Source organism: Staurois parvus, unplaced genomic scaffold, assembly GCF_062004578.1.
Source record: "Staurois parvus isolate SC_StPar_1 unplaced genomic scaffold, SC_StPar_1.0 ptg000011l, whole genome shotgun sequence".
In the NCBI taxonomy this organism is placed as follows: Eukaryota; Metazoa; Chordata; class Amphibia; order Anura; family Ranidae; genus Staurois; species Staurois parvus.
The window spans coordinates 9,557,322-9,579,702 of NW_028317807.1; the positions used below are offsets into that span (position 1 = coordinate 9,557,322).

General features: G+C 39.3%; 1 protein-coding gene across 2 annotated transcripts in view; it reads right to left on the reverse strand.

Moving 5' to 3' along the window:
• Positions 1–22,381, reverse strand: part of LOC149473762 (alpha-aspartyl dipeptidase) — a 57,413-nt gene that overhangs the window by 6,445 nt on the left and 28,587 nt on the right. For both annotated transcript variants that reach the window (XM_089670604.1, XM_089670610.1), the window contains exons 5-8: positions 22,080–22,159; positions 8,699–8,872; positions 7,104–7,163; positions 1,189–1,271 (exon numbers count right to left, since the gene is read on the reverse strand). In XM_089670604.1, the coding sequence (XP_089526730.1) occupies positions 1,189–1,271; positions 7,104–7,163; positions 8,699–8,872; positions 22,080–22,159 (397 nt within the window). The remainder of the gene's footprint in view (positions 1–1,188; positions 1,272–7,103; positions 7,164–8,698; positions 8,873–22,079; positions 22,160–22,381) is intronic.

The following is a 22,381-nucleotide window of genomic DNA, read 5'->3' on the forward strand; positions in this document are numbered from 1 at the left end:
GTAAAGGATCCAAACTATAGGGGAATCAGGACAATGAAAATTGTTGTGGCATTTATAGTCAAAAGTAGCATGAATCTTTAGATAGATTTTAATTTTTGGGTGGAATTCTTCTTTAGAGTGGTTGTAAATGCAAATATAAAAAAAATACTTTTTTGCCATAAATTAATACATTTTAATGTAAACATACGTACAGCTGTGAGTGTACCTCAGAAAAATGCTCCCTTAGCTTGTCTCAGCCCTCCAAAAACTGCTGGTCTGTGGGCGTGGCTTAGGACCAGAGAATAGTAGGCGGAGTTGTGATGTCACACAATCCCTCAGTTATACAAACCCTCCAGCCTCAGCTCAAGAACGTGCACAGCTATCTGACATCTCTATGCCTGGGAGCATGTCTCCTGAGTGCATTCAGGGGAATACACAGGTGCCAGTGACCATGTCAGCTCTGCTTACAGCATAGGATCTGTGCTAATCAGGAGACAGCTGGTAGGAAGGGGTTAATGTTAAAAATCCTAGGAATCCTGCAGTGGCAATGTGGACCAGGAAACATTTTCATGTAAAGAGCAACTCACAAGCTAGGTGCTGTGAATAGAGCAGGACAATAATCAGTTGTCAGCAGACTTGCCTAGATAGATCGGCATCACTTTAGTAATGCTGTACCTATGTCAAAAATCACAAGATCATCAGTTCTTGATCTTGTGAAGGTAGAGACCAGCAGGGAGAGGACACTCGCTCCCTCACCCCTTTGCAATGTATTACATGGAGGCTCATGCTGGTCTCATCTTCAGTACAGCCTGTCATTCACAGGAGAAGGGAAGTGGCGACAATTTTTTTGCTTGTGTCATATTTATTCTGTTCAGAAAAGCAGGGGGGATTTCTGGAGAAGGGGATTGCTACAAGATACCAAACTAAGCTCAAATGCTTAGTTAAAGTAAAATCTATTCAACTGTGGGATTAGATTGATTTGTGTTTTTTTAGGTTTACAACCACTTTGTCTAAAAACACTGGTTTAGTAATGCTGTATTCTTCACTGAGAATGTTCTTTAAAGAAAAAGTAATTGTGAGCAATTAATTCTGTGTGAAGGACACTTGAAATGAAATAAACTTTTACTTATGAAATGCCCAATTCGATAGAAACCAACGAACACACATTTGTAATCATAAACTGCCCTCTCAGAAGAAGTCAGCTCTTACCTTACAAACAGTCGGGCTTTGGTTATGCCAAGAAGTGTTGCTTTATTCCCTTCAACTAGAAGCATACAACCCTCTCGAAGACCCTGAAAAAATGATAAGAATTACCATTCAAGAAAATATCACAACTTTCATTTGCAAACCAAATCGATACAATTGTGTGTATATATACAGTTGTGTTTAAAATAATAGCAGTGTGTTGAAAAAAGTGAATAAAGTTCAAAATCCTTCTAATAGCTTTTATTTCCATACACACAAATGCATTGGGAACACTACACATTCTATTCCAAATCAAAACATGAAGAAAAATAGATCAAATTTGTATTATTCCTCTAAAAAAACTGAAGAAAAGTAAATATTAGACTGTTCAAAAAAATAGCAGTGTTTGTATTCTTCTTTACAAACTCAAACATTCACTATATAAACTGAAAAATGTTTGAAGATTTTGCTTTCCTTTGAATCACTTAATTAATATTTAGTTGTATAAGCACTGTTTCTGAGAACTGCTGTACATCTGTGTTGCATGGAGTCAACCAACTTCTGGCACCTGTGAACAGGTATTCCAGCCAAGGATGATTGGACTACATTCCACAGTTCTTCTCTATTTCTTGGTTTTGCCTCAGAATCTGCATTTTTGATGTCACCCCACAAGTTTTCTATTGGATTAAGATCCGGGGATTGGGCTGGCCACTCCATAACATCAATCTTGTTGGTCTGGAACCAAGATGTTGCACGTTTACTGGTGTGTTTGGGGTCGTTGTCTTGTTGGACCACCCATTTCAAGGGCATTTCCTCTTCAGCATACGGCAGCATGACCTCTTCAAGTATTCTGATGTATTCAAACTGATCCATGATCCCTGGTATGCGATAAATAGGCCCAACACCGTAGTATGAGAAACATCCCCATATCATGATGCTTGCGCAACCATGCTTTACTGTCTTCACAGTGTACTGTGGCTTGAATTCAGTGTTTGGGGGTCGTCTGACAAACTGTCTCCAGCCACTAGACCCAAAAAGAACAATCTTACTTTCATCAGTCCACAAAATGTTGCGCCATTTTTCTTTAGGCCAGTCAATGTGCTCTTTGGCAAATTGTAACCTCTTCAGCACATCTTTTTTTCAACAGTGGGACTTTGTGGGAGCTTCTTGCAGATAGCTTGGCTTCACATAGGTATCTTCTAATTGTAACAGTACTCACAGGTAACTTTAGACCTTCTTTGATCTTCCTGGAGCTGATTGTTGGCTGAGTCCTTGCCATTTTGGCTATTCTTCTATCTATTCGAATGGTAGTTTTTCGCTTTCTTCCACGTCTTTCAGGTTTTGGTTGCCATTTTAAAGCATTTGCGATCATTTTAGCTGAGCAGCCTATCATTTTCTGCACTTCTTTACATGCTTTCCCCTCTCCAATCAACTTTTTAGTCAAGGTACGCTGTTCTTCTGAACAATGTCTGGAACTACCCATTTTCCTCAGAATTTCAGAGAGAAATGCACTGTAACCAGCATGTACAACATTTGCCGCCTTCCTTCCTTAAATAAGGGCAATAATTGCCACCTGTTTTTCAAAGATTGAATGACCTCACTAAGAGAACTCCACACTGCTATTATTTTGAACATGCCCCTTTCAATTAATGATTCAATTACACAGAATCAGCAGCATGCATATCATGACTGTTGGATTTCTATTTATATAGAAAAAAGGTGCAGCGCTAATAATAAATAGCCAAAACAGAAAGTGAGAGGAACCTCTGCAAAGTAAGGAAGACCCTTGGGAACCTCCAGGTCACCAGAACTAGTGTCCCCATTGGAAAAGTTCCCCTCTATTACTTTTCTGGGGACAACCCAAAATTTGGGGTTTTCTTTTACTTTCAATGATAATGGAAAATAGGACAAATAGGGTATCTCTCCCTAACGGGTGCACAGGCAGCTATAAAAACCTGACTGTTGTTCTAATCCATCTCTCCTCTGTCCAAAACTAAAAAAAAAAAAATGCCTTTAGTTATACTTTAATTAGCATTCAGAGACCATTGAATCAGTTGCTCTCCCTTCCTGTTAGCACTTTCGGCTGGGTACCCATCCTGCCTGTTTCACCATTCAACTACAACTTCCATGATTGCGTCATTTGGTCTCCGCCTTGTACCTTATGTCAGTTAGACTTTGTCAGAGCAAGAAAACAAGAATGTCTAGGACAGCCATCCAATCTCATAGGAGATAATCAAGATAGATAACTATCTGATATAATACCCCAAGGTGAATGGTCAAATATCTAAGGAGTTGGAGACAACCCCAATTGAACCACCTTACATCAGAGAGACTGACAAACAAAAGGGAAAAGGAGTGAATAATGTACCCCACACCAAAAGAGACAGGAGTGGCAAGACAACCACCCCATGCAGGAGATAAAGCCAATGCAGATTCACAAATCTTTATTCCCAAAACGAAGAATACAAGATGAAGAGATCCACAAGGAACAAAAGGTGGCGTTCCACAGAGTTCAAGTCGAAGAACCTACTTACAGTGGGACAAACCCGAAGAGGCAGTCATGGAATACTATGGGGAACCAGACCTGATTCCCAGACAAAACGACAGCCCTGAGATTGGACTCCTCCAACAACAGGGGGAAGGAACCAACCAAATGACCCCAAGAGATTGAGAGTGCAAATCAGGGACTATTAGATCCATAGGGATCATCTGCTAGTTTCAATTCAAATCCAGACTCCCAGGTACCAAGGGGGAGACTAAGGAAGACCAAAGGTCAACTACAGCAGGAGAGTCAATGAAAAAGGGCAAGTCCCTAGAACCCTACTAGCCATTAAATGGAAAGGGAAGTGCCATAATTACCATTATATATTTTCTGAAAACAGAGGCCCTGGAGAATAAAATGGTGGTTGTTGCAATTTTTTATTTTGCACGATATTTGAGCAGCTGTTTATCATATGCAAATTTTCGGGATAAACTACACTTAAGTTAATTATAGTGCACACAAACACAGTAGAATACCCAATATTCTGGTAAAATATAAAAGATGATGTTGCATCAAGTAAATAGATACCAAACATGTCAAGAGTTAAAATTGAGCATGCCTGTGAAATGGTGACAAACTACGGTAACTAAAATTATCCACGGGCTATCCATCAAAATCCTTTACAGGTGACCAGAGCTCTGACACTAGAATTATTGTTCTCGATATTCATGCTGATACCTCACATGTGTGATGCAATCACCTTTTACATATACTGTAAGTGCAGGACCTAAGTGCATATTTTCATTTCCACTGGGGAGCAGGGTGCTTTAAATTTTTTGTATTTATTCCTTTCTCTTTAAAGAAGCCTATCCTCCTAACTAGTAAACTGCCTTTTATTTCCCCCATTAGCTTATCCCCCCACATATATTTCCTTTTTTTTATCACTCAGCTCTTCCTCTTAGATTGTAAGCTCTAATGAGCAGGGCCCTCTGTTTCCTCTTGTACCAAATTGTATTGTAGCAGTAATGTCTACCTTCATTTTGTAAAGCTCTGTGCAAACTGTTGACGTTATATAAATCTTGTATAATAATAATAATTATTTTATTTACATTTTTTTTCACTTTTTTCATTCAGCGTTGTTACTATCCCAAGGGGTGAACAACACCCCTTGTATTAGCTTGGGCTGTGACAGGTACTCTTTATTGAGAGATCAAAAAGGTCTACTAGACCCCTGATCCCTCCTCTGTCCTCCATGGCAGATAATCAGAGATCTGTAGACAGAGCTGAAAAAGACTCCACAGATGAAGACCCTGTAGCCATAGGGGTCCTAGGCTCCATCATTACAGACATTGGTTCCATTTGGGGTAAATGCCCCCAGCACCATTAGGTGGATATGGGCTGAGGTCCCCTGAAACAGTGGGACTGGCCCCTGCTTGTCTTTGAGAAGTGATGGTCAGAAACTAGACCCAATGTGAGGCAAGACCTCAAGTACTCACAACCCTGGTAAGCTGGAGCCAGAGGTGACCAAGTCACTATAGGAGGGCAGCAAAAACAGGAGTAGCAGCTGGTGGTGCTTCCTCTAGGGTGAATAGTGGGAAAGAATGTAGAAAAGGTGCACAGTCTTTCACCTAGCACATGATGACAGCTCTCTATTCTTTAACATGAACCCCCTAATTCACTATAAGGTCATCACAAAGTACAAGGGGGCACTGTTTATGCCTGGAAGAAAGAGATTTAACTTCCACATAAGGAAAGGCTTCTTCAGAGTAAGAGATGTGAAAATCTGGAAAAGCCTCCCCCCCAACAACTACAGTAGTTCTGGCCAGTTCATCAAACTATAAATACGTAGATAATGAAAGCAGCTGTTGCACTGATGTCAAAACCATAAAATGCCTTGAGTATAAAATATATAAAGAAAGTGCAGCGCTAAAATTATTATAAGAAATACATGCATGTAAAATATATATGATCATAAAAATGTCCACTAATGGGGGTAAACATGAATAATAAAATAAATAAAAATGATGAAAAAAGTTAAAAGTTCATAAATTCTTCAGCAAAAGCGCACTGTGGGTACACCTGCATTTATATCATTAAATATAATTTTTCTGCCATGTGCATTTACTCTGATGATTCTGATCAGGATGAAACCAGTGTTACAGATATGCTGCTACACTCCATGACCTTAATGTGCTTCTTCTTGAACCACTCTTTTGTTGCCTTGGCGGTATGTTTTGGGTCATTGTCATGCTGGAAGACCCATCCACGATCCATCCTCAGTGTTCTGGCTGGGGGAAGAAGGTTCTCATCCAAGATTTCACAATACATAGCCCCATCCATTGGCCCCTTAATGCGGCAACGTCGGCCTGTACCTTTAGCAAAGAAGCAACCCCAAAGCATGTTTCCACCTCTATGCTTGACTGTAGGGATGGTGTTCTTAGAGTCATAGTCAGAATTTTTCTTCCTCCAAACACGGCAAGTCAAGTTAGTGCCAAAGAGCTCAATTTTGGTCTCATCTGACCACAGCACTTTCTCCCAATCTTTCTCTGAATCATTTAGATGTTCATTGGCAAACTTTAGAAAGGCTTGTATATGTGCCTTCTTGAGGAGGGGGACATTGCGGGCGCTGAAGGATTTCAATCCCTGGCAGTGTATTGCGTTACCTGTGGTTTGTTTGGGGACTGCTCCCATGTAGTTCTGGGCTGATCCCTCAATTTTCTCATGATCATCCTTACCCCATGGGGCAAAATCTTTCTTGGAGCTCCAGACCGAAGGCGGTTGATGGTTATTTTGTATTTCTTCCATTTGTGAATAATCGCTCCAACAGTTATCTCCTTCCCACCAAACATCTTGCTGATGGTCTTGTAGCCCATTCCAGCCTTGTACAGATCTACAATGTTGTCCCTGACGTCCTTTGACAGCTCTTTGGTCTTGTCCATGGTGGTGCCCAAGAAAGGGATTCTGTGGATAGGTGTCTTTTATACGAGTTGTTAGGAGCACCTTCTTAAATTGACAGGACTAATCTGTGTACCACATGAGCACATAGCCAGTCTGTGGGAGCTAGAATTATTGTTGGTTGGTAGGGGACCAAATACTTATTTTACTCACTGAACTGCAACTCAGTTAACAACATTTGTATTGTGTTTTTCTGGATTTTTGGTTGATATTCTGTCTCTATCATTTAAAATACTCCTATGATAAAAAAAACTATAGACCCTTCATTTCTTTGTAAGCGGGCAAACTTACAAAATCTGCAGAGAATCAAATAATTCTTTTCCCCACTGTATGTCTTTAGTAGCCATGACAATAGATAACTATTCCTCTATGATAAACAGAAAAACTGAAGTTGAAAAACCAATTTAGTAGCCGATTAGCTAGCAATAGCTTACTGTAAAACCAAACCCTGCTGACAGTGTCCCATAAATGCAAGATATGCTTAGATTCAGTTCATACATACAAGGACAGGAGGAGTGTCTGGTTCTTCGTGGTACTGAGATATCCGTTGCTCTCGTGTCTCCTGAACAGAGAAAGCAGAACATTAGTATGTAGTGATAACATATTCAAAGCGGAGCTCCACCCAAAAGGGGAAGTTCCGCTTTAAGCCTTTGTCCCCTGCTCCCCATTAAAGAGTGGCACTTTTGGGGAGCAGGTACCCGAATTTGACAGGAAGTAGAAGTTGTCCTCCCCCCTCTCTCTCTGTAGTCTTCTGGGACACGCGATAGGTCCCAGAAGACTATGGGGCCATTCACAAAGTGCTTCTCGCGCATGCACAGTAGGCACCCGGCTGTGAAGCCGCAAGCTGTCACAGCCGAGTGCCCACACTGAAGATGCCGGCGCCGGGGAGTGAAACCAGCCGTAGCAAGGACACCGCTGGACCAAGAGACAGGTGTCTGTATTTTAAAAGTCAGCAGCTACAGTTTTTGTAGCTGCTGACTTGTTTTTTTCAGCTGGAACTCCGCTTTAAGTAACATCACAGTGAACAATAAATGGACATAATTGACTAAAAATCCTACTGATGATTTCATGTAAGTGGCTTGTGACAGAGAACTGAGTGATCAAAGCCCACTGATTGCGTAGTTCTTGGTCTTCAGTGAGGAGAAAGCTGATGAATGTCAGTCACTGGCTCTTTGCTCTGCCTCTCCAGCGCTCAATGGCACTGCAACTCACTACATAATAGCATGATGCATAATGGAAAGAGCTTTGTGATTTTTCCAGTTGTAATCCTTATAAACAGTATATTCACTAGTATGGTAACTGTATCAATGTCGATGACCTATTGCTGATATGGAGAGTTAGTATGGAAAGACCTCAATTGCTCTGTGAGCTATCTAAAGTTTAATTATACATATCAATGTCACAAAAACTGACCGATTATCTTGGAATCACTCTTGAGGCTGATTATGATTCCAGTAGAGAGGCGAAAAAGACATATTGCAAAATGTGTGCAGGAAACTCTACCCTAATGGCCAGTAGTTGTCATCCTGGTCAAACTATGAGAGCAAATTCCTGTAGGGAAATCCTACAGGCTAGGAGGAATTGCTCTACAGAACTGGCTTTTAATACTGAATTTAACACCATCAGAGATAGGTTAAAATACAGTTCATGAGTACAAAAGCACAATATTGCTTAAAAATGTAGCAACCGATTTTTTTGTTCCAGATATGTCTGGCATTGTGTGTTTTTTTTTCTTATTTGTTTATATTATCTCGTCAATGGTTTTAATTGACTCCCTATTTTGAGTGCAGATCCCTGTTATAAAACTGTGATTGTGTTTCTGTGTGGCCAGCTATGATTAAGGCCATGTAGGCTGAAATGTGTAAGCTGAGTGTTACTCTGATGTTTTAGTTTGTATATCAAAAAAGTCATACATTCATTTTGGATCCTGTTGGGTGACAGCTTTCGTTCAGCTAATGTTGCGTAATATGGTATGTTGCGGTGCCATGCAACACATCACATTACTCAAGCCAAATGCATAGGTGTGAAGGGGGACTGACAAAGCCTCAATTAAATTGACAATATATATAAATCAATCAAATAAATAAACAAACATACCCCCATGTGTCTGCTGTTGACATCTAGATCTAGGTAGTGAGGGTTGATGTTGAATGGTACTAATCCAAGAGCCAGTAGAGATGGTGGGTACACAATTGGCATATCATTGGTTGTGTTGATGCTAACAGTAGCCACATTAGTACCAGCACTTGAACCTATATAAGGGATCCCATCCTGGAATCATATACAGAAATACATGTGTAACCATATGTTTAAAAATATTTACAGGGAGATGTACATTCCAGAAATTTAAATTTATATGTATAATCAGCCACATCAATCAATATCCATTTAGTTTTAAACATCCAAGTCTTCTATATCATGACAACAATGTGACATAGGCAGGTTTATTGGGAATTTATTACAGGTACTTAATGTAAGAAAATAAGTACAGTTAATAAACTCTGTTCTTTAACAAGCTAATTGATACTTTACACACTGCACACAACACTCAATTCAATATCTGCTCTCAAAATCTAATATTTCTTCATAAGAATTGAAGACAAGCACACTAGGAACATTATATGGGTGGAAGCCAATTAGGCTATCATGCAAACATGGGGAGGACATAAAAACTATATTCAGACATGGGCTTTAGTGATCATGAATAGGGATGACTGAATATTCATCACATTACGGCTTTCGGTGTGGATGAGTATAAGCTTTCTGCTTTCAAGTGTTGCTAAATAAGCGGCAGATGCCTACACTTGCTTCATCCCTAGAAACCACTGAGGTCACCCGGCCCCATTCACATACATAGCCAGGAACCTGGGAAAAGCATTTGCATCAAGCAGATCCCATTGTGAGTGGTTATTTTGGTTCAGATGATGGCTTCACATTACTACATTTTCTTGACTTTATTCTATAGATCATATTCATTATGCACCCACTGTTGCACAGTATTTTACAAAATAAATGATAAAAAAAACCACGGAATTTTGACTTGCATGTAAATCGTTTATCTTGGAGTATAGTACAAGACATAGGACTTGTATTAATAGACCATGGTTTACATGAAGGCTACTTTCCGGTGACTAGATACTGGCAACAAACTTGCAATCAAAGATCACTTTATGCTGAGGACTGAACATCTACCTGGTTGAACTTGGACAATGTGTTAACAGAGGACCATGTGGTGGCCTTGCAAATGTGAGCTATAGACACCTGATGCTGAAAAGTCCAAGTAACACCATCAGCCCCAGTGGAATGAGGATGAGGAAGGGGGGAAACGTTTCCCTACACTGTATTTCCATTTTTGCAGCCATATTGGGATAACCCCTTACTATAGATTTCTTACACATTCTCATTCACATATCACAACTTAAAAAAATATTTCAAAATCGCATCTTACCTTTTTATGTATGTTCTGTTCCGGACTATAAGACTGCTAGTTCTCTTTGTTTATGAGGGGGCTGGACAGCTGTGTTTGCCATAATTAACCCTGTCTGTACTGTACATGAAGATCTTAATTATCAGTTGTAAACTAGATTTGAACATTACCTGTGCTAACTAAAGCTGGCCAAAGATGGTTCGAATCTTGGCTGGTTCAGCAGAGACCGGCCAAGGTTAGAACCATGTATGGGCAGGCTGAATGTACCCAAGTTGATCAATTAACTCGGGTACAACCAGGCTGACAGATTTTACATGCGATTATTCCGAGTGGCTATTATAGCCGCTAGCAATAGGCACTGTGTTCTCCCGGAGGGAGAACCTGTCAATGGCTGACAATGGCTCGGCGGAAGGGATTCCCCCATCAACTGTGATGATGGAAGAATCAAGAGATTCATCCATGGCCAGTTTAAGTGTTAAAGGTTAATTAGTCAACCATGAGCCCTCCTACTGAGAAACATGTAAAAAGGTTTTTTTTTTTTTTAGTTTAGTAGGGTTTTCCCAATTTGACTGCAAAAGTTAAAATACACTTTTAGAGCCAGTTCATGCTACTGTTTCTACATTCTGGATGTGTTTCCACAAGAGTGTTTTTGATACATTCTGGTAAGGTTTTTTTCCCCTCTTTTTTTTCTTATCACAATTGAGGAGGTTTTTTCCATTGCATTTTTTATGTGATTTTCATGTTCCAGATAGAAAAAAATGCAACATGTTTTACTTTTGTTGACTGCATTGGAAAGCAGAATAAAAACACAACGGACTGCAGTTGGATTTGAACCATCCCTAATCCTAGGTGCACACCTAAGCGTTTCCTGCAGCATTTTGCAGAAACACAGTACAGTTCATTTAACATAACTTCCTATGGGACAGGTTCACATCTCCACGTTTTCACCCAGTGTGTTTTTTGAAAAGGGTCAGAGACTTTATTTAATGGAAAACTTTGCATTTTTGTTTCTATAGACCTCAATGGGAATGCTGCAGAAAAGCATGTATTGCGTTTTTGCCATGTTTTTGATGCGTTTTGCATTTAAAATCCTCCTAGCAACAAGAAGAAAACAAAAGAAAAAAAAATGCAAAACGCATCAAAAATGCATCAAAAACACATCAAAAACACAACACAATGCAGAAACACCCCAAAACGCAACCTGCATAGCTGTGAACCTAGACTTAAGTTGAATTCCAGGATATGCAAATAATATAATCATATTAAAAATATAAAATAAAAATAATAAACAGTCATGCGTGTTATTCCTTGAATCTTGGTGTGCTTTTGTGTATTTCTTCCAGGATGTACGCAGGAATCCAGCATGAAATGTTGCCTCTCTGCAGGAGCTGCCTGTAATAAAGACCAATCACTGCTGCTTTCTAGTGCAGGGTGACTGGTCTTGCCTCTGCCTCTCCTGTTATTGTTCTGCAGGTAGCCTTTAGTGGGTGGAGTCTGCTTGGTCCTTCCCATAGTTTTGCTCTCTGCACAGTACAGCCCAGTGATGAAGTCACTGCTACTTTTACAAGATAATATCAGGGTTTGTGAGACACTTTGTGCACACAAAGAGTATATTTTTTTTGTGGCTATACAGAAATCTATTTGAATAAATGTTTTTGTGTCCAGGGTTCAGCTTTAAAGCAGAACTTCACCCAAAAGGGCAAGATTTGCTGTTCCTCCTCCTCAGACATATTTAGCACATTTTGTGGGGGAAGGAACTGGTTTTGGGAGGTACCCGAAGGTTGTGGGACCATTCAGAAAGCGCAGAGGGGCTCGCACGTGTGCACTGGGCTGGGGCTGAGAGGTCACATGCAGTCACAGCTGGCTGCCCACAGTTAAGATGCTGGCATCAGGGACCGAAGTCTGGTGAAGAAACTGGCTTGGGTGAGGACAGCGCTGGATCCATGAACAGGTGAGTGACTCTTTATTAAAAGTCAGCAGTTACAGTTTTTGTAGTTGTCTGATCCACTTGACAATGATGGAGCAGTAAGCAGATGTCCTCTGAGAACCTACAGGCAGAACAAAGAGGTAATCAGCCTTGCAAACAGAGACTGTGGCTGCTAGGTATACCCTGACAGCCCTTACCACATCTAAGCAGTGTAGGGAATTCTCTTTGCCTAGCAGGACAGAGAGAAGGGAGAACAATGTACTCACTGAGGTGGAAAAAAGGGATCTTCTTAGGTAAAAAGGAAGGTTTTGGTCTCAAGACCACCTTGTCCCTGTGCAAAACAAGAAAGGGCTCTTTACAAGAAAGGCTGCCATTCAAGAAATGTGCCTAACAGACCAAATGCCCTCCAGGAAGGCAACCTTACCTGCGACATCTTCCAAATGAATCGCTGTAATAGGATGGGGGTCTCTGAAGTACAGACAGCATGAAGTAGAGATCCCTATGTAACACAGGAGGTCGAATATATAAGCAAATCCCTAAAGAAAGGTCTTTATTAGGGATTGCAAGGCAAGTGGTTTCTGGAAGAGAATGGATAAACCAGAAATCTGTTCCTTGAGAGTGCTCAAGACCTGACTGATGAAAGGACAAAATACAAGTAATAAAATATTCCCTGGGGTTCATCAGTCTGCCTTCACACCATGCATAGTAAGCCTTCCATGTGCAATGGTAAATCTTTTACTTTGGATTTTCTTGTAAGGTGGGAATAACCGAGTCAGTAATATCCCTATTCTTTAGGACTTGGGTTTCAACAGCCACGCCAGTAAAGCTAGCGACTGAGAAGCAGGGTAGAATGGGTAAATCTGATCTGTTTGGAGGAGGCCAAGGCTTGTCCACCAGAAGTCTGAGAATATCTGTGCATCACGTCTTTTAGGGACAATGGTGAAGCGATGAGAATCACCAGGGCCCTTTCTTCCACTATTTTGTACAGCATTCAAGGGAGTACCTTCACCAGAGGTGTAAGGAAATATGTAAGGCATAAATAAGTGTGAATTGAGTCCACAAATCACCAAAGCATCTACTGCAAAGGCTGATCCTTGGGCTGGCTACACATTTGTTCAGCTTGCTATTGAATCTGTAGGCCAGAATGTTCACATCTGGTTTCGTCCACCTTTGCAAGAGATTTTACATCCACCTTTGACAGAGATTTTTGCACAGTTACACTGACTTGAAAAAAGACAAAAGTCAATCCAGTTCAACCAAGAAAAAAAGTTATAATCCTATACCCACAGTTGATCCAGAGGAAGGCAAAAAAACAAAGCAAAGCATGATCCAATTTGCTCCTGCAAGGGAAAAAATTCCTTCCTGATCCCCCGAGAGGCAATCGGATATCCCCTGGATCAACTTTACCTATAAATGCTAGTATACAGTTATATTATGAAAGAATCCAGGCCTTTTTTAAAGCAAGCCACTGAGCTGGCCAGAACCAACTCTTGAAGGAGTCTAGTCCACATTTTCACAGCTCTTACTGTGAAGAAACTTTTCCGTATTTAGAGATTAAATCTCTTTTCCTCCGGATGAAAAGAATGCCCCCTTGTCCTCTGTGATGACCTCAGGATGAATAGCTCTACACCAAGTTCACTATATGAACCACTGATGTATTTATACATGTTGATCATATCCACCTTAATCTCCTCTTCTCAAGAGAAAACATACAGTTCCTCTTTCCTCATAGCTGAGCTCCTCCATGCCTCTTATCAGTTTGGTTTCCCTTCTCTGCAATTTCTCCAGTTCCCCAATGTTCTTTTTGTGAATTGGTGCCCAAAACTGAACTGCATATTCCAGATGAGGTCTTACTAATGATTTGTACAGGGGTAATATGATATCTCTCTCTCTGGAGTCTATACCTCTTTTAATACAAGAGAGGATTTTGCTCGCTTTAGAAACCGCTGCTTGGTATTGCATGCCATTATTAAGCTTGTGATCTACCAGAACTCCCAGATCCTTCTCCACTATTGATTCCCCCAGTTGTACTCCCCCTAGTATGTATGATGCATGCATATTCTTAGCCCCCATGTGCAGAACCTTACATTTATCACATTAAACCTCATTTTCCACATAGTTGCCCAATTAAACAGTGCATTGAGGTCGGCTTGTAAGTTGCAGACATCCTGTAAGGACGTTATTCCACTGCACAGCTTGGTGTCACCTGCAAAGACTGAAATAGGATTTTTAATCCCAGACCCTATATTGTTTATAAATGTATTAAAAAGTAAGGGTCCCAACTAGAGATGAGCGAATTATTCAAAAATTCGATTCGGCTGATTCGCCGAATTTGCGGGAGAAATTCGATTCGATGTGAATTTATTCGCTGCGAATTTAACTTATTAAAAGGGTTTCTAGGCTTCAGAGAGCCTTTATATTAGTGCAGAACACTGTACCTTTAATTTAAATGCCCTTGGAGTCTGCTGGGGAAGAGAAATAATACTGTCAGTCAGAATGACATGCAGATGAGTGCCGTCGATCTTAGAATCACCGCACACTTCACTCATTTGGGCAGTCACGGGGCACGACGAAGAAGAATGAAAAGAAGAATGAAAAGAAGAAGAAGAAGAAGAATGAAAAGAAGAATGAAAAGAAGAAGAAGAATGAAAAGAAGAATGAAAAGAAGAAGAAGAATGAAAAGAAGAAGAAGAAGAAGAAGAAGAAGAGGAAGAATGAAAAGAAGAAGAAGAAGAAGAAGAATGAAAAGAAGAAGAAGAAGAAGAAGAAGAATGAAAAGAAGAAGAAGAAGAAGAAGAAGAAGAATGAAAAGAAGAAGAAGAAGAAGAAGAAGAATGAAAAGAAGAAGAAGAAGAAGAAGAAGAATGAAAAGAAGAAGAAGAAGAAGAAGAAGAAGAAGAAGAAGAAGAATGAAAAGAAGAAGAAGAAGAAGAAGAAGAAGAAGAAGAATGAAAAGAAGAAGAAGAAGAAGAAGAAGAAGAAGAAGAAGAAGAATGAAAAGAAGAAGAAGAAGAAGAAGAAGAAGAATGAAAAGAAGAAGAAGAAGAAGAAGAAGAAGAATGAAAAGAAGAAGAAGAAGAATGAAAAGAAGAAGAAGAAGAAGAAGAATGAAAAGAAGAAGAAGAAGAAGAAGAATGAAAAGAAGAAGAAGAAGAAGAAGAATGAAAAGAAGAAGAAGAAGAATGAAAAGAAGAAGAAGAAGAATGAAAAGAAGAAGAAGAAGAATGAAAAGAAGAAGAAGAAGAAGAATGAAAAGAAGAAGAAGAAGAAGAATGAAAAGAAGAATGAAAAGAAGAAGAAGAATGAAAAGAAGAATGAAAAGAAGAAGAAGAAGAAGAAGAAGAATGAAAAGAAGAAGAAGAATGAAAAGAAGAAGAAGAAGAAGAATGAAAAGAAGAAGAAGAAGAAGAATGAAAAGAAGAAGAAGAAGAATGAAAAGAAGAAGAAGAAGAATGAAAAGAACAAGAAGAAGAATGAAAAGAACAAGAAGAAGAATGAAAAGAAGAAGAACAAGAAGAAGAATGAAAAGAAGAATGAAAAGAAGAATGAAAAGAAGAAGAAGAAGAATGAAAAGAAGAAGAATGAAAAGAAGAAGAAGAAGAAGAATGAAAAGAAGAAGAAGAAGAAGAATGAAAAGAAGAAGAAGAAGAAGAATGAAAAGAAGAAGAAGAAGAAGAATGAAAAGAAGAAGAAGAAGAAGAAGAATGAAAAGAAGAAGAAGAAGAAGAAGAATGAAAAGAAGAAGAAGAATGAAAAGAAGAAGAAGAAGAAGAATGAAAAGAAGAAGAAGAATGAAAAGAACAAGAAGAAGAATGAAAAGAACAAGAAGAAGAATGAAAAGAAGAAGAACAAGAAGAAGAATGAAAAGAAGAAGAACAAGAAGAAGAATGAAAAGAAGAATGAAAAGAAGAATGAAAAGAAGAAGAAGAAGAATGAAAAGAAGAAGAAGAAGAATGAAAAGAAGAAGAATGAAAAGAAGAAGAAGAAGAAGAATGAAAAGAAGAAGAAGAAGAAGAATGAAAAGAAGAAGAAGAAGAAGAATGAAAAGAAGAAGAAGAAGAAGAAGAAGAATGAAAAGAAGAAGAAGAAGAAGAAGAATGAAAAGAAGAAGAAGAATGAAAAGGAGAATGAAGAAGAAGAAGAAGAATGAAAAGAAGAAGAAGAATGAAAAGAAGAAGAAGAATGAAAAGAAGAAGAAGAATGAAAAGAAGAAGAAGAATGAAAAGAAGAAGAATGAAAAGAAGAAGAAGAAGAATGAAAAGAAGAATTGAGTGCTCCCATAAACGATCTATGGCATTAAGATCTTTTACTGAACTGGAGCAAGCACGTAAACAACTCAGCGAGGTAGTGGAAAAGAAATCTAAACGTAATTTTATTCTTCAACAAAAACTTTTCTACGAACATGGAAATAAGAGTGGCAAATTTCTTGCTCGGGCTTTACAATCCAAAAAGGCTGCTCGGCACGTATATCAGCTCCATTCCAAAAATGGACGCACACTGAAAACACCGTCGGATATTGCAGCGGAATTTGAGGAGTATTACTTTAATTTATATAATTTATCCCTACCGTCCAAATCAGCAGCTGATACTAGGCCACGTGAGGTCATTATACAGTCATTCCTCACACAATATCTTCCTAAACAGATCTCTAGATCGCAAGCAAAAGATTTAGAGAGTGCTCTGACGTTAGCGGAACTACAACAAGCTATTACGCAGTTGAAACCTGGTAAAAGTCCAGGACCTGACGGTTTTACTAATTCTTATTACAAATCTTTTCTTGACGTATTAGCACTCCCATTTCTCCAGGCTTTCAATTCATTAAACACTCCGGGGCAGTCCATGCGCAATCTTTCCGAGGCTCACATTACGGTTATACCCAAAGAGAATAAGGATCACACGTCCCCAGCGAACTACCGACCAATTTCCCTATTGAATGTTGATCTGAAGATCTTTGCCAAGATTCTGGCTAATCGTCTACTACATGTTATAGAATCCATCATATCTCCGGATCAGGTGGGTTTTGTTCAGGGAAGAGAAGCCAGAGATAACACAATAAGGGCCATAAATATACATCATTGGTTAACCCAAAATCAACAGTCCGGATTCTTTCTCTCTTTAGATGCCGAGAAGGCGTTTGACAGACTAGCTTGGGATTACCTAGAGGCAGTTTTGATTGGCATTGGACTGCCTTTGCGCTTTTTGACCTATATTATGTCTCTATATAAAGCCCCCACAGCGCGAGTGCGAGTGAACGGACACCTATCAGACTCTTTTCTGATCAGCAACGAGACCAGACAGGGATGCCCTCTGTCACCTCTCCTATTCATTCTTACACTGGAACCCTTATTGAATTGCATCAAAGATAATGCCAACATTAAAGGGATTTTGATCAATGGCAAAACGCATAAAGTGGCAGCCTTTGCTGACGACATACTGCTTTTCCTGACAGATCCTCATATCACGATACCTAATTTGTTACAGGATTTCAAATTATTTCAGTATTTGGCTAACTTCAAAATTAACTTTTCTAAATCCCAAGCGCTTAATGTATCATTAAAACCGGAGGTGGTTAAACAAGCGACATCAAATTTTCCCTTTACCTGGCAACGAGAAACTATCACTTATTTAGGTATCCAACTACCATCCCATCTTACCGAACTATATGCAACAAATTTTCTACCCCTCTTACGTAACATTTCCAAAGACCTTCAGATGTGGAATAAACCTTGGTTCTCTTGGTTTGGTAGAGCAGCCATACTTAAGATGAACGTGCTCCCCAGAATATTATATTTACTACAAACAATACCAATTCAATTACCAAATTCATTCTTTCAATCATATAAAACGCTCTGCTCCTCTTTTCTTTGGTATAATAAACGCCCAAGAATCAGCTTCACCCAACTCACTATGTCCAAGAAGAATGGAGGTATTGGATTACCGGATATTTCTCGTTACTACAGGTCTTGCCACCTAGCCAGATTAGTAGACTGGACCACGAATCACATTCATAAGATCTGGGTCGGTTTGGAGGCTGATTTTTCGAAGATACCACTTTCCACCTCCCCATGGCTGAAAACCGCCCATGTCCCTTCTGAATTTCGGATGCACCCACTTATAGGTCCCACTTTACGATGTAGCGCGCAAGTGTTTCAGGAAAAAGTACTTTCTTCCTCTCCGAGCCCTTTCACTCCGATCAAATTGAACCCGGACTTTATTCCAGGGATGTCTACGACCTTTCTCGCTGGGTATAGACGGGAAGATAACCTAACAGTACGTCAATTTCTCAAAGATTCTAAGCTCCGATCTAGAGAAGACATTACAAAGGCGTGGCCAGCCCTTACCTTAACGCCTTGGATGTATAGACAAATCCACCATTTTCTACGTAACTCCCCACATCTAAAGGATTATTCAAGACCGCTTACTGCTTTCGAAAAACTCTGCTTTACAGATCTCCCACAGAGGCATGTAATATCCAAATTATATTCCCTATTGGAAAGTTCCAATACATCTCACTCACTGAAGGCCTGTGCAGCCTGGCAGCATGATCTAGAAATTTCAATCTCACCTGAGGAATGGAACCACATTTACGATCACATGCATAAAGGTTCCATATGTGTTTCTACACAAGAAAGCAACTACAAAGTTTTTTCCAGATGGTATAGAGTTCCATCTGTGATTCATAAATTTGATCCTAAAGTGCCAGATTTATGCTGGCGATGCTCCCAGGCAAATGGTACTCTTCTCCATATATGGTGGGAATGCCCGCTGTTGCAGCCCTTCTGGAGACAAATTTTGGACATCATTAGACAAGTAACCACTTACACCCTAGACTTTACACCAGCACAATGTCTACTCCATCACTCCTCCCTTTCGGTGAGGATTTACCGTAAGTCCCTTGCATTACACATGTTAAATGCGGCAAAGCAGTGTATCCCTGTTCATTGGCGATCAGCCTATATTCCCACCGTACGAGAGTGGATTCTTAGGATCCAGAGGATTGCTGAAATGGAGGAACTGATCTCAGTGGCAAAAGATCACCCCGAGCGATTCAGGAAGACTTGGGCTTGTTGGACCCACTTCCAAACTACTGATACTTACCTTGGCTTGCTGAGGGATTGAACGAGAAAGATTTGGAGACACCGAAGGCCTCTAGAACTTTCACCTCGGCAATAACTCCATTAACGGTCATTCACTGAATTATATCGCTAATTAAAAAGATGAATTAGATACAGCCAGGCTGTTACGAATAGATGTAACTGGTTTGGTTATGCTTATTTAAATATGAACCTCATCATCCAACCACTCCCCCCCCCCCTCTCTTTTTTTTTTTTTCTCTCCATCTCTCTCTCCCCATTCCCCCCTTCTATTTGTCATGTGCGTCTCCTCCTACCTCATTTTGATATCTCATCTCATATTCTTCCTCCATCCCCACGCTCCTCTCTTTCTTTTCTTTCTCTCATTTACACCCTCTTTTCTCATAGTCTAATTAGCTATTATTCTCATTCGGTACGGAACACCCATAGCTATACAGATGTAACAATATTCTACAACAGTAACCCACATTTTTTTTGAGATGGAAATATATGTCATAGATGCCTTGAGAGGATACTTTTGACGACCACTTCAGAATCCGCTTATGTATACTTTCCTTACATAGAGCCTAGTATATACCATAATTATCTAAAGTACATGCTACTGTCAGTATTGCTATGGTTACGTCTATCACTTTTGCCTTACTGTGGAACTCCGTCCTCTGATGTTCTACAAATTAATATATTGTCTTGATCCCGTCTGCGTTACGGGAGAACGTACTAGAAACTTTGCACGGACTGCGATCCGTATCTGTCTATCATTTGTTTACCTTTCATACTTCAATAAAACGTTTTTTTTGGGAAAAAAAAAAAAAAAGAAAAGAAGAAGAATGAAAAGAAGAAGAAGAAGAAGAAGAAGAAGAATGAAAAGAAGAAGAAGAAGAAGAATGAAAAGAAGAAGAAGAAGAAGAAGAATGAAAAGAAGAAGAAGAATGAAAAGAAGAAGAAGAATGAAAAGAAGAAGAAGAAGAAGAAGAAGAAGAAGAAGAATGAAAAGAAGAAGAAGAAGAAGAATGAAAAGAAGAAGAATGAGAAGAAGAAGAATGAAAAGAAGAAGAAGAAGAAGAAGAAGAAGAAGAATGAAAAGAAGAAGAAGAAGAATGAAAAGAAGAAGAAGAAGAATGAAAAGAAGAAGAAGAAGAATGAAAAGAAGAAGAAGAATGAAAAGAAGAAGAAGAATGAAAAGAAGAAGAATGAAAAGAAGAAGAAGAAGAATGAAAAGAAGAAGAAGAAGAATGAAAAGAAGAAGAAGAATGAAAAGAAGAAGAATTCCAGTACAGCAAAAAGTGTATCTGCAGAGAGCTCCGCTGTTTCTGACAGTTCTCTGACAGTTCCTTCACATTTACAGCGGTTGAAACATTGTATCTATTTGTTTCCGAATAAAAACATCTGTATCCTAAATGGAAACAAATAGATACAATGTTTCAACCGCTGTAAATGTGAAGGAACTGTCAGAGAACTGTCAGAAATAGCGGAGCTCTCTGCAGTGACACTTTTTGCCGGCTGATCAGGGAAAATTCGATTCGTGCATCCGAAGTTTGCTAAAATTCGGATTCGGTGCGAATCGAATTTTTCCTAATATTCGAAACGAATTCCACTTCGCCAAGTTCGATTCGCTCATCTCTAGTCCCAACACTGAACCTTGGGGTACACCACTAACAGCCCTAGACAATTCAGAGTATGAATCATTAACCACTACTCTCTGAATACGATCTTTTAACCAGTTTTCTATCCATTTACATATGGATTTTTTTCAAGCCCATAGACTTTACCTTACACATTAGCCATATGTGGGGAACTATGTCAAACGCTTTTGCAAAATCCAAGTATACCACATCCACCGCCACCAAGGTTTTGCTCACCTCCTCATAAAAATAAAATCAGATTTGTTTGACAACTTCTGTCTTTCATGAATCCATGCAGTCTGTTGCTTAAAATATTTTTTTGCAGCAAGAACTCATCTATGTGGTGTTTTATTAAACTCTCCAGTATCTTTCTAACTATAGAAGTTAAACTAGCAGGTCTGTAATTACTTGGTAAAGATTTTAACCCCTTTTTAAATAATGGCACCATATTGGCCTTACGCCAATCCAGTGGTACTATGCCAGTCATTAAAGAGTCCCTAAATATGAGAAACAATGGCTTTTAAATGACGGAGCTCGATTCTTTAAGGACTCGTGGGTGTATGCCATCCGGTCCAGCTGCTTTATTCACCTTTATTCTGTCTAAAATGTCATAAAATGATAGAGAAAAACAATGTGCGCTACGACAAAAAATTTAATTAAATAAATAAATGAGCTGCTACAATAACACTTTAAAGTGATCCCACACTCAATGCATACAAAATAATATCAATAGTGTTGCGCTAACTCATATCATTAATGAAATTGACAAAAATAAATACCAAATATGATAACAATTTTCCAAGTGAAAATTGATGAACTAAAAATAAAATAAAAGAGCTTGTGTTGAAACAGTCCTAAAAACAATAATGATGTGCTTGAATAAAAAGTGTGCACCACAACTCCAACCGACAGTGCTCCACCGCAAATAAGTGCACCTCCACCTAGGAATATGATGGCCACTCGCCTCATATAATGGACCTATATGGTAACATAGGTCAAACAAGCACGGTAATTCAATGAATAGGCTCCAGAAGGCAGCAAAGAGCTGGTTAAGGCAATAACAGGAATGATAATGCACAATCATCCACAGGGATCCCCTCACAACTCCACCTCAACATGTAGGAAGAAAGAACACCCTCCCATAGTGTAATACCATTTATTTAATTAAAAGCACAGAGTATCAGAGTATCACTCACAATGTCTCAGAGTATAAAGATTGGTATGACAGCAGAATACTTCCGTTCCGTAACCGGAACAGACGTCACAAAAGTTACTATATGTTATGACTTCTGCACCATAAAACAATGTACAGATCAGTGCACATAAAAAAATGACTATGCTTGACTTCTAAGCAGAAGAGATAATTACAATATGAAATTTATGTAGAGTACAAGCCTGTACAAATTACCTCAATTACTCTTTTCCTGATGGCTGGTATCAAACCATTATCATACAAAGCTTTCAAAAGTCGGAAAGTGTTCCCACCACCTGGACACAAATAACATTCAGTTCAGATACAGTGGGTTATACAGGATATTTTAATTACATATATGAACCATGGATGACATTTAGTTTGGCAAAGCGCTGTGCATCTTAAACAACTGCCATGTTTTTAAAAAGACAATATTTTTAATTTTTTAAACTCTCTTTTGCATCTCAATGCTGTTTTTTTGCATCTCCTCCAGTCTCTTTCAGCCACTTCCAGTGTAC